Below are 14,337 nucleotides of genomic sequence, written 5' to 3' on the forward strand. Positions count from 1 at the left end.
TTTTTGCCTCCATAAATCCTCTCTTTCTTCTGCAGCAGTTCTTCTACGTCTGCCGCCCCTTATATAGCTCCCATGCACATTCTCCGCACTTGGCAAGCCCTTTATCTTTCTATATTGTCCACACCCAGTGTATTCTTATATCTAGGAACTAAATGAAAGCAGAGTAATCTACACTTAACTAAAAATACCCAGTGAACTTGACATAAGATCAGCAATGTATTACTGTATGTACAGAGGTTATATAAAAACATCAAGATGTAAAACATGCACCCTCTGGATTCAGGACACTAAATATACAACTTCAGGTTTAGAAAGTGGTTGCTATGCAGATTACTATGGCTATCCTAAGCGAGTGATTATCAGGAATCATTTCGGTATGTGAATTAGTAAGTTGCTGATCTTATGTCTGGTTCAAAGGGTATTTTTAGTTATTAAGTGAATGATCACTTAGCACGTCAATTTAGTTATTTGATGTTATCCATTATGGGAATATGACAAATCCACAGTGCAGCAGCAGAGCGATTATTCCATTAATTTTAATTTATTATTTAAAACAGTCTGATTTTATTTTGGCTACGGGTCTCTTTATTTCCTTTCCTGTTACTCCTGTATCTATTATCTGGAAGCTCACACAAGCACAGCCATGGCAGATTTGATGCAGTACATATATAAAAATGGGTGCTGAAGCTGAAAATATACTGTAAGGCATCGTAACCAATCAGGTTTTAATTGTAAGTTTGTGCAGTTTAAAAAATTAAAGTTAACATCTTATATTGTTACTATAGGATTTTTTTGATCTGTAACCGCTTCATACATGCTTAAATAATAGGATTTTAATTACCTACCGGTAAATCCTTTTCTCGTAGTCCGTAGGGGACACTAGGAATCCATTTAGTACCATGGGGTATAGACAGGTCCACTAGGAACCTTAGTCACTTTAAGAATTTGATTGTGTGCGCTGGCTCCTCCCTCTATGCCCCTCCTACCAGACTCAGTCTAGGAAACTGTGCCCGAGGAGGCGGACATAGGGGGTAATTCAGACCTGATCGTAGCAGCAAATTTATTAAGAGTTGGGCAAAACCATGTACACTGCAGGTGTGGCAGATATAACATTTGCAGAGAGAGTTAGATTTGGGTGGGTTATATTGTTTCTGTGCAGAGTAAATATTGCCTGCTTTATTTCTACACTGCAATTTAGATTTCAGTTTGAACACACCCCACCCAAATCTAACTCTCTCTGCACAATATATCTGCCCCCCCTGCAGTGCACATGGTTTTGCACAACTGCTAACAAATTTGCTGCTACGATCAACTCTGAATTACCCCCATACTTTGAGAGAAGGATAGATTAGGAAAGTGGTGAGATTACGAACCAGCACATACAGAACAATAGGAAAGCCATGCTAATCAAACTTAAAAACATGAACAGCAACTGCTGAACAAACCAGAATACTTATCTAAGTAATAGTGCAGGAAGAACTAAGCACCGGGCGGGCGCCCAGTATCCCCTACGGACTACGAGAAAAGGGTTTACCGGTAGGTAATTAAAATCCTATTTTCTCTTACGTCCTTGGGGATACTGGGAATCCATTTAGTACCATGGGGAAATACCAAAGCTCCCAAACTGGGTGGGAGAGTGCTGAGGTTCCTGCAGAACTGACTGACCAAACTGAAGTTCCTCAGTGGCCAAAGTATCGAACTTGTAAAACTTTGCAAATGTATTCCAACCTGACCAAGCAGACACCCCGGGCAGCCGCCCAAGAAGAACCCACCGACCTAGTAGAGTGGACCTGTACAGATTTTGGGACCGGCAATCCTGCAGTGGAATAAGCATGCTGGATAGTTTGCCTGATCCAGCGTGCAATAAACTGCTTGAAGCAGGACACCCAATTTTATTGGGATCATATTGAACGAAAAGCGAGTCAAATTTCCTATGACGAGCTGTCCTCTTTACGTACACCTTCAAAGCCCTCACAACATCCAAATACTTTTAAGTAGTAGAGGTGTACGTAACAGCAGGAACCACAATAGATTGGTTGATGTGAAACACGGACACCACCTTAGGAAGGAATTGCTGACGAGTTCTGAGTTCATCTCTGTCCTCATGGAAAATTAAGTAGGGGCTTTTGTGAGACAGTGCCCCTAGCTCTGACACACGTCTTGCTGAAGCCAAGGCCAACAGTGTGACGGTCTTCCACAGAAGGTACTTTACGTCAACCTCCAGTAATGGTTCAAACCAGTCCGATTGGAGGAACTGCAGCACCAAATTGAGATCCCAAGGTGAGGCTGGATGTGCAGAACACCTTTCAAGAACGTCTGGACCTCAGGGAGAGAAGCCAATTGTTTCTGAAAGTAAATAGACAAAGGCTGAAATCTGGATATTAACTGAGCCTAGGCGTAGGCCCACATCCACTCCTGACTGCAGAAAAAGCAGGAGACGTACCAGATGAAATTCCACCACAGAATATTGTCTGCCCTCACACCATGAGACATACTTCTTCCATATACGGTGGTAATGTTTAGACGTTACCCCCTTCCTGGCTTGGATCATAGTCGGGATGACCTTGTCAGGAATCCCTCTGCTGGCTAGAATCAGCCGTTCAACCTCCATGCCACTAAACGTAGCCGTGGTAAGTCTTGATAGACAAATGGGCCCTGTTACAGAAGATCCTCGCGAAGAGGTAGAGGCCACGGATCTTCGATCAGCATCCCAAGAAGATCAGCGCACCAGGCTCTTCAAGGCCAGTCCGGAGCAATGAGGATTGCTTGAACCTTTTCCCTTTTTATTCTCTTTATAATTCTTGGGATCAGAGGAAGTGGAGGAAACACGTACCACAGCTGGTAGACCCAAGGAGTTGTCAGAGCATCTACCACCACCGCTTGTGGGTCTCTCGACCTGGAACAATACCGCTTGATCTTCTTGTTGAGTCGAGAGGCCATCATGTCGATCTGTGGATATCCCCACCGACGTGTCAACCACTGGAACACATCTGGGTTGAGGCCCCACTCCCCGGGTGCAGGTCGTGTCTGCTAAGGAAGTCTGCTTCCCAGTTGTCTACTCCCAGAATGAAGACTGCCGACAACACCACTGCTTTTTTTCCGCCCAGAGGAGAATTCTTGACACCTCTGACATTGCTGCTCTGCTTTTCATTCCGCCATGTCGGTTTATGTACGTTACCGCCATTACATTGTCCGACTGGACTTGAATGGCCTGATTCTGAAGTAGAGATGAGGCCTGCAGAAGGGCGTTGCAGATTGCCCTGAGTTCCAAGATGTTTATTGGAAGGACGACTTCCCGACTTGACCATCTTCCTTGAAACTGCACCCCCTGGGTGTGCAGCTTGTAGAAGGGCATTATATATGGTCCTTAGTTTCAGAATGTTTATTGGGAGGATGGCTTCCTGACTTGACCATTTTCCCTGGAAGTTTTCCCCCGGGTGACTGCTCCCCAACCTCTGAGGCTTGCATCTGTGGTTAGAAGCATCCAATTTCTGAATCCGAAACTCCGACCCTCGACAAGGAGAGATGGGTGTAGCCACCACAGAACGGAGATTCTGGCTCTTGGCGACAGACAGATCCTCTGGTGCATGTGAAGATGCGATCCTGACTATTTGACCAACAAATCCAGCTGAAAGGGCCATGCATAAAACCTACCGTACTGAAGCGCCTCGTAAGAGGCCACCATATTCCCCAGAAGGCGAATGCATAGATGCACCGAGATCCGGGTTGGCTTGAGGACAGCCTGAACTATCGACTGGATTACCATAGCGTTCTCCAAGGGAAGGAACACTCTCTGAGACTCTGTGTCCAGTATCATTCCCAGGAAAGGAAGCCTCTGCGTCGGTTCCAAGTGAGATTTTGGTAAGGTCAGAATCCACCCGTGATCCAGGAGTAGTCTGGTTGAGAGGCCAATGATGTCCAACAACCGCTCACTGGACAGTGCCTTTATTAGAAGATCGTCCAGGTACGGAATTATGTACACTCCTTGTTTGCGGAGTAGAAACATCATTTCTGCCATCACCTTGGTGAACAGTCTCGGTTCCGTGGAGAGACCGTTTGGCAGGGCCTGGAACTGGTAGTGACAGTCCTGCAGTGCAAACCGTAGATAAGCCTGATGAGGCGGCCAGATCGGAATGTGAAGGTACGCATCTTTGATATCCAGAGACACTAGGAATTCCCCCTGCTCCAGACCCGAGATCACCGCTCTCAGAGACTCCATCTTGAATTTGAACACTCGTAAATACGGGTTCAAGGACTTGAGGTTCAAAATCGGTCTTACCGAACCGTCCGGTTTCGGTACTTCAAACAAGTTGGAATAATGGGGGTAATTCTGAGTTGATCGCAGCAGGAACTTTGTTAGCAGTTGGGCAAAACCATGTGCACTGCAGGGGAGGCAGATATAACATGTGCAGAGAGAGTTAGATTTGGGTGGTTTATTTTGTTTCTGTGCAGGGTAAATACTGGCTGCTTTATTTTTACACTGCAATTTAGATTGCAGATTGAACACACCACACCCAAATCTATCTCTCTCTGCACATGTTATATCTGCCTCCCCTGCAGTGCACATGGTTTTGCCCAACTGCTAACAAAGTTCCTGCTGCGATCAACTCAGAATTACCTCCAATATCCCTTGTTGTGCAGATGAGGTGGAACTGGAACAATGACCTGAGTCTGTACCAGTTTTTGAATGGCGTCCTGTAAGGTTATACTTGCTTCTTGTGAAACTGGTAAGCCTGATTTGGAGAATCTGTGAGGTGGGAGCTCCTGAAACTCCAGTCTGTAGCCCTGGGAAATAAGATCTATGACCCAGGGATCCTGGCACGAACCTGTCCAGATGTGACTGAAAACTTTTAGTCGGGCTCCCACCTGCCTGTTCTACCATGCATCGCGGTCCACCGTCATGCTGAAGGCTTTGAGGAAGGAGAGCTTGAGCTCTGTTCCTGTGAACCAGCAGATGCTGGTTTGCGTGGTTTACCTCTAGCGCCTCTGGTGGCTGCAGAAGAACCTCTGGTTTTGCCCTTAAACTTGGCAGTCCAAAAGGACTGTAGATTAGGTCCTGAGTAGGCCTTCCTGACCGGGGGAGCTGCAGAAGGAATATACGTGGCCTTACACGCAGTAGCTTTGGAGATCCATTTGTTTAATTCATCTCCACATAAGGCCTCTCCTGTGAAGGGTAGGCCTTCCACGCCTTTCCTGGAGTCCGCGTCAGCAGTCCACTGGTGTAGCCATAAGCCTCTGCGTGCTGACACTGCCATAGCAGTGGTGCGTGCATTAAGCAAGCCTATGTCTTTTATGGCTTCCACCATAAAATTTGCAAAGTCCAGTATATATTGCCGGAGTAAAATAATCTCCCCCTGAGGCAAGGTACCTAACCCCTCAAGTAGGTTACCCGACCATTTGGCGATGGCCTTATCTATGATCAGCCGTGTCTTTTAGGGAAGCTGCACCTGGGACAGGCAATACAATTTTCCGTGACAGCCTGAATACTGATGCATCCACTACCGGTGGTTTTCCCCATTATTTCCTATCCTCAGGAGGAAAAGGAAAAGATGATATCAACCTTTTAGGGATTTTAAATTTCCTACCAGGATTAACCCACGGTTCTTCAAACAGGGCATTTAGGGGGTCATTCCGAACTGATCATAGCTGTGCTAAATTTAGCACAGCTACGATCACTGACACAGACATGTCTGGCCACCACTCACCGCAGAGCAGCGATGCTTTTGTACTTGAAGAGTAACTCCCGGCCAGCGCAGCTCCTGCGGCTGTCCGGGAGTTACTTGTCGCTGCCCTAGGTCGCTGCGGCTGCGTGTGATGTCACGCAGCTGCTGCGGCCTGCCCCCCGCATGGTCCGGCCACACCTGCCTGCGCTGGCCAGACAGCACCCCAAAAACGGTGTGCCGCCTGTTCCTGCCCAGCGACCGCCTCTGCCTGATTGAATGCTTCGACCGTCTGGCATGCGCTGGCGCACTGCGGTGCCGGCGCATGCACAGTACTGACCCAATCGCACCGCTGCAAACTGCAGCGTGCGATCAGGTCAGAATGACCCCCCATAGTTCCTTTGACACAGGAAAAGTAAATGAGGATTTCTTTTTTATATTAAAATAAGCTTCCACAGTCTCCTCTGTTACCTTATCAGGGATATGGAGAACTTTTCTGATAACTTCTATGAGAGCCTCTATTCCCTGTGACAGAGTAGCCTCCCCCAACCTCTGAGTCCACCTCCCCCTCCTCCATGTGTGACCCCCTCCTCATCAGAGTCAGACTGCAGGATATGGGCCAAAGGACGTTTTTGAGGACAAATGGCAGCGGACTGAGACGCTGGTTTGTGTACTGAGTCTCTGTTCATAAACCGTCATCGATTGCCTTAAGTATTGCATCTCTTTCTCATTGCGGGACAATTTAGTAGAAATATTGGAAATCATTCCCCTAATGGAATCCAGCCAAGCTGGTTCTGCTCCGCTAGCCTGGGAGGGTACACTGCACTGAGTACACTGCAGTAAACCCCCTGGAGAAGAGGAACACTGTGCCTTACATGAAACACACTTTTTGCTGACATACAGTGAAAGTGACAGCACACACACATAGGAACAGGTTAAATGCACAATCAACCCACAAAGAGCCCTACACATAGGAACAGGTTAAATGCACAATCAACCCACAAAGAGCCCTTCCAGAGAGACACAGAGATAGTATGGAGCCAGCACACAGCGTCCTTACTGCTAATGCCAAGCTAAGCTGGGTCGCAGACTAAGTGCCCAGATTGGGGACTTAGGGGGTCATTCCGACTTGATCGCTAGCTGCATTTGTTCGCAGCGCAGCGATCAGGCTAAAAAATGGCTGTTCTGCGCATGCGGCACAATGCGCATGCGGCGCAATACATGCACACGTCGTACGAGCACAACGAACGATGTAGTTTTGCACAGGGTGTAGCGAAACATTTCAGTCGCACTGGTGGCCACAGTGTGATTGACATGAAGTGGGCGTTTCTGGGTGGCAACTGACCGTTTTCAGGGAGTGTTCAGAAAAACGCAGGCGTGCCAGGAAAAACGCAGGCGTGGCTGGGCAGGTTTGTGACATCAAAACAGGAACTGAACAGTTTGAAGTGATCGCAAGCGCTGAGTAGGTTTTGAGCTACTCTGAAACTGCACACAAAAACTTTGTAGCCACTCTGCGATTCATTCGTTCGCACTTCTGCTAAGCTAAAATACACTCCAAGTGGGCGGCGGCATAGCGTTTGCACAGCTGCTAAAAACTGCTAGCGAGCGATCAACTCGGAATGACCACCTTAGTACACTAGCAAGCGCTCCCCCCCTGCTATGACCCCCTGGTACCGCTGAGGTAATCTGGAGTCACACTGGAGGAGCTGCGCGTCCCTGTCAGTCAGCATCTGTGTCCACTGCAGAGGGAAAATGGCGCTGATGAGCTGCTGGATCCACTCATAGTGAAGCTCCGCCCCTTCAATGGTGCGTGGTCTTCCCGCACTTTTTATACTGGCTGAGGTAATTTAAGTGCCTAAAATAGAGTCAGCCCCCTTTTAAGTCCGTAGTGCCAGTCTGGGTACTGTGTACACATGTAGTAGACTCAGTTTGCTCCCTCGGAAGTGGTGCGTCTACACTATGTACTGAGTCTGGAGACCCAGCCGCCCCATGAAGAAGCCGTGCATCTCCGTACCCTTATGCCGCCATAATGGCCAGCGACCCGCTAACCGGGACTCCGGCTTAGTACTCACCACTCTTCTGTCTTCTGGCTCTGTTAGGGGTGACGTCATGCTGCTGGAATGTACGCTAGCCATGGTGGGGCTTGCAAATAGTTCCCTCAGGAGCTAGTGTCCTGTCAGCGGGGAACGGGACCATTAACCCTTCAAGAGGTTGGGCCGTCCCCCTCTTAAGTCCCACGAAGCAGGCAGGCTGGTACCATCCAGTCCTGCCTGAAAATAACAAACATATAAAATAAATGCAGAAAACTTTTCAGGAGCTTCCAGCGACGTGACCGGCTCCTCCGGGCACTTTTTCTAAACTGAGTCTGGTAGGAGGGGCATAGAGGGAGGTGCCAGCGCACACTATCAAATTCTTAAAGTGCCCGAGGCTCCTAGTGGACCCATCTATACCCCATGGTACTAAATGGATTCCCAGTATCCCCAATGACATAAGAGAAATATAATTTGGCCTTCATTCACATGTATGTTTTAATGAGTGAAAAGTAGATTTCAATGTCCTAGGATTGATCCTTGTAACAAACTTGAGTTATTGATTGAATTTGTATTCAAGTCCAGTGCTCTGGGAACGCTTGATTGTTTGCAATGTGAAACAAGATAGCACTTCACATACTAGTTGTTTTAACAATATATAATGATAGAAAAAAACTTTTACAAAACTATATTAACGGAAAACAATCCAGCATTAAAATGACTTAATACAGTATTAACACCAATATGAGGAAAGCAGTGGGTTAGTACTGTAGATTACCGCAGAAGGCCTCCTAGACGTGCTTGTCCTCTGGTTTCTCGGCCTCACCGAGAGCCTATGTCTAGCAGCAGAATTGTCCAAAAAGGTAGAAAACTGAGCAGGAGTGTTGAAATCAGCTGATGGAGAGAGGCTGGCGCTGTCTTTTTTCTCAGCGAGTCCTTTATGTGCATCTCTCAACTCATTTTCTTCTGGAGACAAAGGTCTTGATGAGGTTTCAGAGGAGATCTAACATTGGCAAAATTACAGCATTTGAAACTTTTTTTCCTAATAAGTGAATATTTCAAGTAAAGTAAATCTATTTGGTAGACTAACGCACTTTATAATAAGATGTATACAAGACTTCATTCAGCCAAGCAACCCCAACTCACTGTCACAATCTCTAAAGGGCCCTACACACTCACAGATCTCACTGCACGATATGAACGTTCTCGTTCATTAATGAATGAGAACTCGTTCATATCGTTCAGTGTGTATTCACCAACGATTAACTATGCGCGGCCCTGCGCTCGTTAACCGTTGGTGCCGGGTCGCTTATGCATGCAGGCCAATATGGACAATCTCGTCCATATTAGCATGCACTGCTATGGAGCTGGGTGACAGGAGGAGTGAAGAAACTTCACTCGCCCCAGGGCAGAAGAGGGGGGTAAATCTCCCCTTATATCAGAGCACAAAATCATGGGAACTGGAGAAAACACAAAAAGCAGTGGCAGGAGACTTAAACTGACAAAATTGCCTAGGAAATATGGTTTCCACTGAGTTGTCCACTAAATGCCAATGATAAGACCTATCACAAAGCTCAACAGGACTTCTATCACAGTAGCGACTATGGAAAAAAGGAGAAAACGGCTGCGCAATGTGTTAGGGCAATATAAAAATAAGAGCCGACGCTATCGCTGGTGCTAGATTGGCCTGCATGCAGGCCATTCTAGCGGGTCGCTCACTTCACCCGCTGGGTGAAGTGAGCGGCCCCCCCGTCTCCCCCCGCACGCTCAGCACAGATCTCGCTCTGCTGAGCGGCGGAAGAGATGTGTGCTGAGCGGTTCGCTCAGCACACATCTCTCCTGCATCGGCCCGTCCATATGGGCCTTAAGTGGGACAGCACAGATTGAGAGTTATGTGGAGGAAGGGTCAGGATCTCCCAACAGCACAGTGTAGTAATAAGTTCCTACCAAACTGATACAGGCAGATTGGGGTATTAAAAACTCTACTACTTGAAAACTAGTTCATATATTCAACTTTTTCTATATTCTACCCATGACTATTATTACTCATCTAGCGCACAACTATGGTTTACCTTTATTCCATTATTCTAATTTATTTAAGTTTATGGAAAGATATAGGGGGTCACAAGTTTTTGTATTTTTTTTTATTATTGGATTAATTTGTAAAAATGCTTAGACTAGACCTTGGCTGACACCTTCATTTAATTTCGGAAACAATATCTTGTATCTTTCATTGGACCTGATGGCTTAGTTTTATAGCCAGGAACATTAAAGATTTCTTCTTTTCTCTGGTGAAGTATTATGTGGGTTATTTACGAACTTTGCTCAAAGGGAAAAATGTGCTGTACCTCTTCATAACCGTTTAACTTTTACCTGTGTAGGGCAAGTTTGTCAGCAAAAGCAAATGTCTTATGGACCCAGACTTAACTGTGAGCTATTCCAGCACAAGTTCAGTACCACTACACTTAGGGTGCGTACACAAGGCATTATCACGTATGAAATGTTCTCGTATTTGCTGTGGTGCGATCCCTGGGTTAATTATCGACAGTCTTTTCTCAGTCCAATGATAACGGATATACGTTCATCAACACTTGGTCACAAACGAAAACAACGGGAAAAGTCCAAGTATCTTCTCTCCAAATATACTTCACCAATTCACCAATATAGGTATCTTCAAAAATATAAAGAGAAGGTTCGCATATAGTGAAGTACAATTTTTTATTCTGACAAATGTGCAAATTTGCATAAAACATTCAGTGCAGGTATGAGCTAATTCATAGGGTGTAACTTCCCATAGTGCAGATGGCATAAACACAATTCATGCAGATAGCAGCAAAAAATCGAACAGTAAATATAAAATAAAATAATCCACCACAGATTAGGCGGACCTGCGTACCAGATTTAGTGGGGTATCAAACAGCCCACCCAAGATCGCATGAGAGGTTACTTCCCGGGATTTGCAGCAACAGTCAACCAATGCGGGTTCTCGGCTGGTTTTATTCCCCTCTGGTCATGGATTATTTTATATTTACTGTTCGATTTTTTGCTGCTATCTGCATGAACTGTGTTTATGCCATCTGCACTATGGGAAGTTACACCCTATGAATTAGCTCATACCTGCACTGAATGTTTTATGCAAATTTGCACATTTGTCAGAATAAAAAATTGTACTTCACTATATGCAAACCTTCTCTTTATATTTTTGGGGATACCTATATTGGTGAATTGGTGAAGTATTTTTGGAGAGAAGATACTTGGACCTTTCCCGTTGTTTTCCTTTGTGACCAAGTGTTGATGAACGTATATCCGTTACCATTGGACTGAGAAAAGACTGTTGATAATTAACCCAGGGAGCGCACCACAGCAAATACGAGAACATTTTAGAAGTTATTAAGGGACTGAGGTGACTGTCCTGTCTGTTGGGTTGCTGCACCTTTGGAGTGAAGTGCCATCTTTGCATTTTCTTTTTTCTGTATTGTCATTATCACGTATGATCCAGGCGATATTGGCCTGATCGTACGCAGTATCATTCACATTACACACTATATCGTGGATTTGCGCTCCCGCTGTTTGTATGCGGCATCACCTGTTGTACCTACACACAGGAGATGTTGCTAACGAGGACAGCATGGCCACCCCCGTTTGTCCCGACAACCGCATGTGTGTATACACTTGCCAATGCCTGGTCCTGTCGCTAGCGATGTTGCATCATGCACACATCGCCCTATTATGTACATAGCCATAGTCGCTACTGTTATAGAAACAAGAAAAAAACAACAAGGAACTGCTGTATAGCGCCTCAAAATATAATGATATAGCAAGTAATTAATTGTAATTACTCTGACACCTGCGCTGCCGTAAAACTGTGTAGGTGTTTAGTTAGAAACAAATATAGAAAAAAGGAGAAAACGGCTGCGCAATGTGTTAGGGCAATATAAAAATAAGAGCTGACGTGTAAACGACAAAAATAATTTATTATACTAATGACATTGAATTATCACATTAGAAGTCAATTATATATTTATGATAAATTAAAAATTATACCAAAGTTTGGATGTTAAACACCTTGTTATTGAAGGTATATGAGCTGGAGGTTAACACCTTCAGTGATGATGAGACAATATGTCCAGTTTAATGGCTGATATAGGAGTGCCGTAATAAATTAATTACGGCACTCCTATATCAGCCATTAACTGATCGGCCGTTTATTTGACTGTGGACACATTTTATGGAGATTGAAACTGGACATATTGTCTCATCATCACTGAAGGTGTTAACCTCCAGCTCATATACCTTCAATATCAAGGTGTTTAACATCCAAACTTTGGTATAATTTTTATTTATCATAAATATATATTTGACTTTTAATGTGCGCATCGCTATCGCTGTTAGGACTACACACGGATCGATCTTGCTGAAAATCTAAGCAATCTAGTCAGATTGCTTAGATTATCGCTCCGTGAGTACCCCCCTTTACATCCACTCCTCTCCACGTTATGACCCTCTCCCTGCCAGATATAACCTTGCCATCACTCTATTTTAAAAATGACCTCTCACAAGATCAGCTATTTTCTCTGTGAAATAATCTGCACTGAATTCTCAAGATCTAATTGGCTGTAAACTGTTCTATGTCTACCCACTCCCAAAATGGTGGTACAAAGACAATCAGGAGATGAAGATGAATAAAAAAGTATATTTTAACCTAGTTAAATGCACAGGTCTTTTTCTTATCTTATGGCTAGTGTTTCCGATATAGTCATATAAAATAAATTGTATAAATAAAGAGTATAAATTCCAAAATGCTAGTAAAAGTTTTGTCTAACACAGAAATATCAATATATTATTCTCTCACTGGCTGTGAATGCAGAGGGGTATAGCAGTCACTTACTTGTAATTGCTTAATATGATGTTAGCACAGAGTTGCACTTTTCAGTAACGTTAGTAAATAACCCTCATCTCAGAGATATATTTAATGAGAATCGAGGTACATTACCTGATCATCATCTTCACTGCCTGTGCCACCTAAGCTCAGGGAACTGTGATGTCTATGTTTGTCGGATAACTGAAATATGACAAATAGAAAACAATTATATTAAAAAAACCTAACAAAAAACTAATTCATACTAAAAATTTTTTTTTCAAATGTCAAACTCGCACACATGGCAATATTTTGCAAAGAATCGGTCTCAAAATATTTCCTAGTCACCACTGTGAAATACAGCTTATATCTGTGCACATTTGCTAACACCCTGTAGCACAAGCAGATCTTACACGGTCACTGTGTACTTAAAAGAGCCAACTTGACTTTGACTTAAATTAGTAACATTTCTAAACAGCAGCCCTTTTATATGGAACACCAAGGAGGTCCACTGTGCAGTCCCCAACTTACACAATGCTCATTTATAAAAACCTACGCTCTATAAGCATGATTGGCTAAGCACATGAAAACCTTACAATAACTTCTTTTAAGGGGAAGAGTTGTGCCCAGAGGTATACTTGCCAAAGTGATGCATTTTGAATAACTATAAATTGCCCTATGTGACAGAATGGAATATTGTAAAAGGGCTGTATTACTATGTCACCCTGTGTTACAATTTCAGTTTATTTGATATTGTGGTTAACATTAAGTAATCCGTGATAAAGTACTTGCCCTGGTTTTAATAGCCTCATGTATAAGAGAGATCTCTGGAGGGCTGTGTGGTAGTCCGTCATCTTCAGAACTGGTCCCTGTATCGTCAGGCCGCTTACTGAAGAGCCCAAATGGAGGTGGTCCAGCTCTTATGTTGGACTGGAGTTTTAACTGAAATGGAGTTTTTGGCAATTTTAATGCAATCCATGCATTCCAAATATGGACTTTTCCTATTGTATCAAGAGATAATGACAGTTGCAGTAACATGTAGGGGAAAGAGAATGGGGGAAATTCAATTAACACCATTAATTTAATGGGGATGAAAAGAGGGGGTAGTCTAGAGCTTAAAAACGCACAAGGCCCCTTTTTCCTCACCTGTTAAATTAATCTGTTTTCGGGCATTAAACCATACAATCTGGGATGAGTTCCCATACCTATGTGTTATGGTCACAGCACCCGAAAACACGCTGTTTATCAGAAATGTCTTTTTAGGTCTGTTCAGACCCGAAAAGAAATCCCTGTTAAGTGCAACCTGCAGGCTGCCTTTGGGGACTGATTTAATAGCCCTGGGGGATCAATTAGCTTTCTGTAAATTACCACAGTTCACTGAATTCACCCCTAAAGAGGGAAACACAGACATGGTGATGGGAAATTGGAAGAAAAAAATACTAAGGGGGGAAAAGAAACCTTCATGTAGATGGATAAACGGCAGGGAGTGGGACAAGAAGAATGTGTGGAAGAGAAGATATGAGGGGGACCTGGAAAAAATATGGGAAACGGTGAGAAAGGAAAACGAGTGCTGGTGAAAATTACATCTTTATTTTTGGTCAACTGCAAATGTCTTCTTCTCTTGTATTAGGTATGTAATTCTCAGTGTCTGCTCTTATTCTCGGTGTATGAACAGCCGCACCATACTGCAAAACCTGTTATATATAGTTCAGTGTTGGACAGCTGAAAAGAAGAACTTCTAAATAATTGTATGCCTTTCCATACAAATCTCATTATATGGACCACTGTC

At 44.2% G+C, this 14,337-nt stretch overlaps 1 protein-coding gene across 2 annotated transcripts in view; it reads right to left on the reverse strand.

The window, feature by feature from the left end:
• Positions 1-14,337, reverse strand: part of CRACDL (CRACD like) — a 152,171-nt gene that overhangs the window by 18,046 nt on the left and 119,788 nt on the right. For both annotated transcript variants that reach the window (XM_063953348.1, XM_063953347.1), the window contains exons 5-7: positions 13,341-13,490; positions 12,684-12,752; positions 8,469-8,693 (exon numbers count right to left, since the gene is read on the reverse strand). In XM_063953348.1, the coding sequence (XP_063809418.1) occupies positions 8,469-8,693; positions 12,684-12,752; positions 13,341-13,490 (444 nt within the window). The remainder of the gene's footprint in view (positions 1-8,468; positions 8,694-12,683; positions 12,753-13,340; positions 13,491-14,337) is intronic.

This window comes from Pseudophryne corroboree, chromosome 2 (assembly GCF_028390025.1).
Source record: "Pseudophryne corroboree isolate aPseCor3 chromosome 2, aPseCor3.hap2, whole genome shotgun sequence".
NCBI lineage: Eukaryota > Metazoa > Chordata > Amphibia > Anura > Myobatrachidae > Pseudophryne > Pseudophryne corroboree.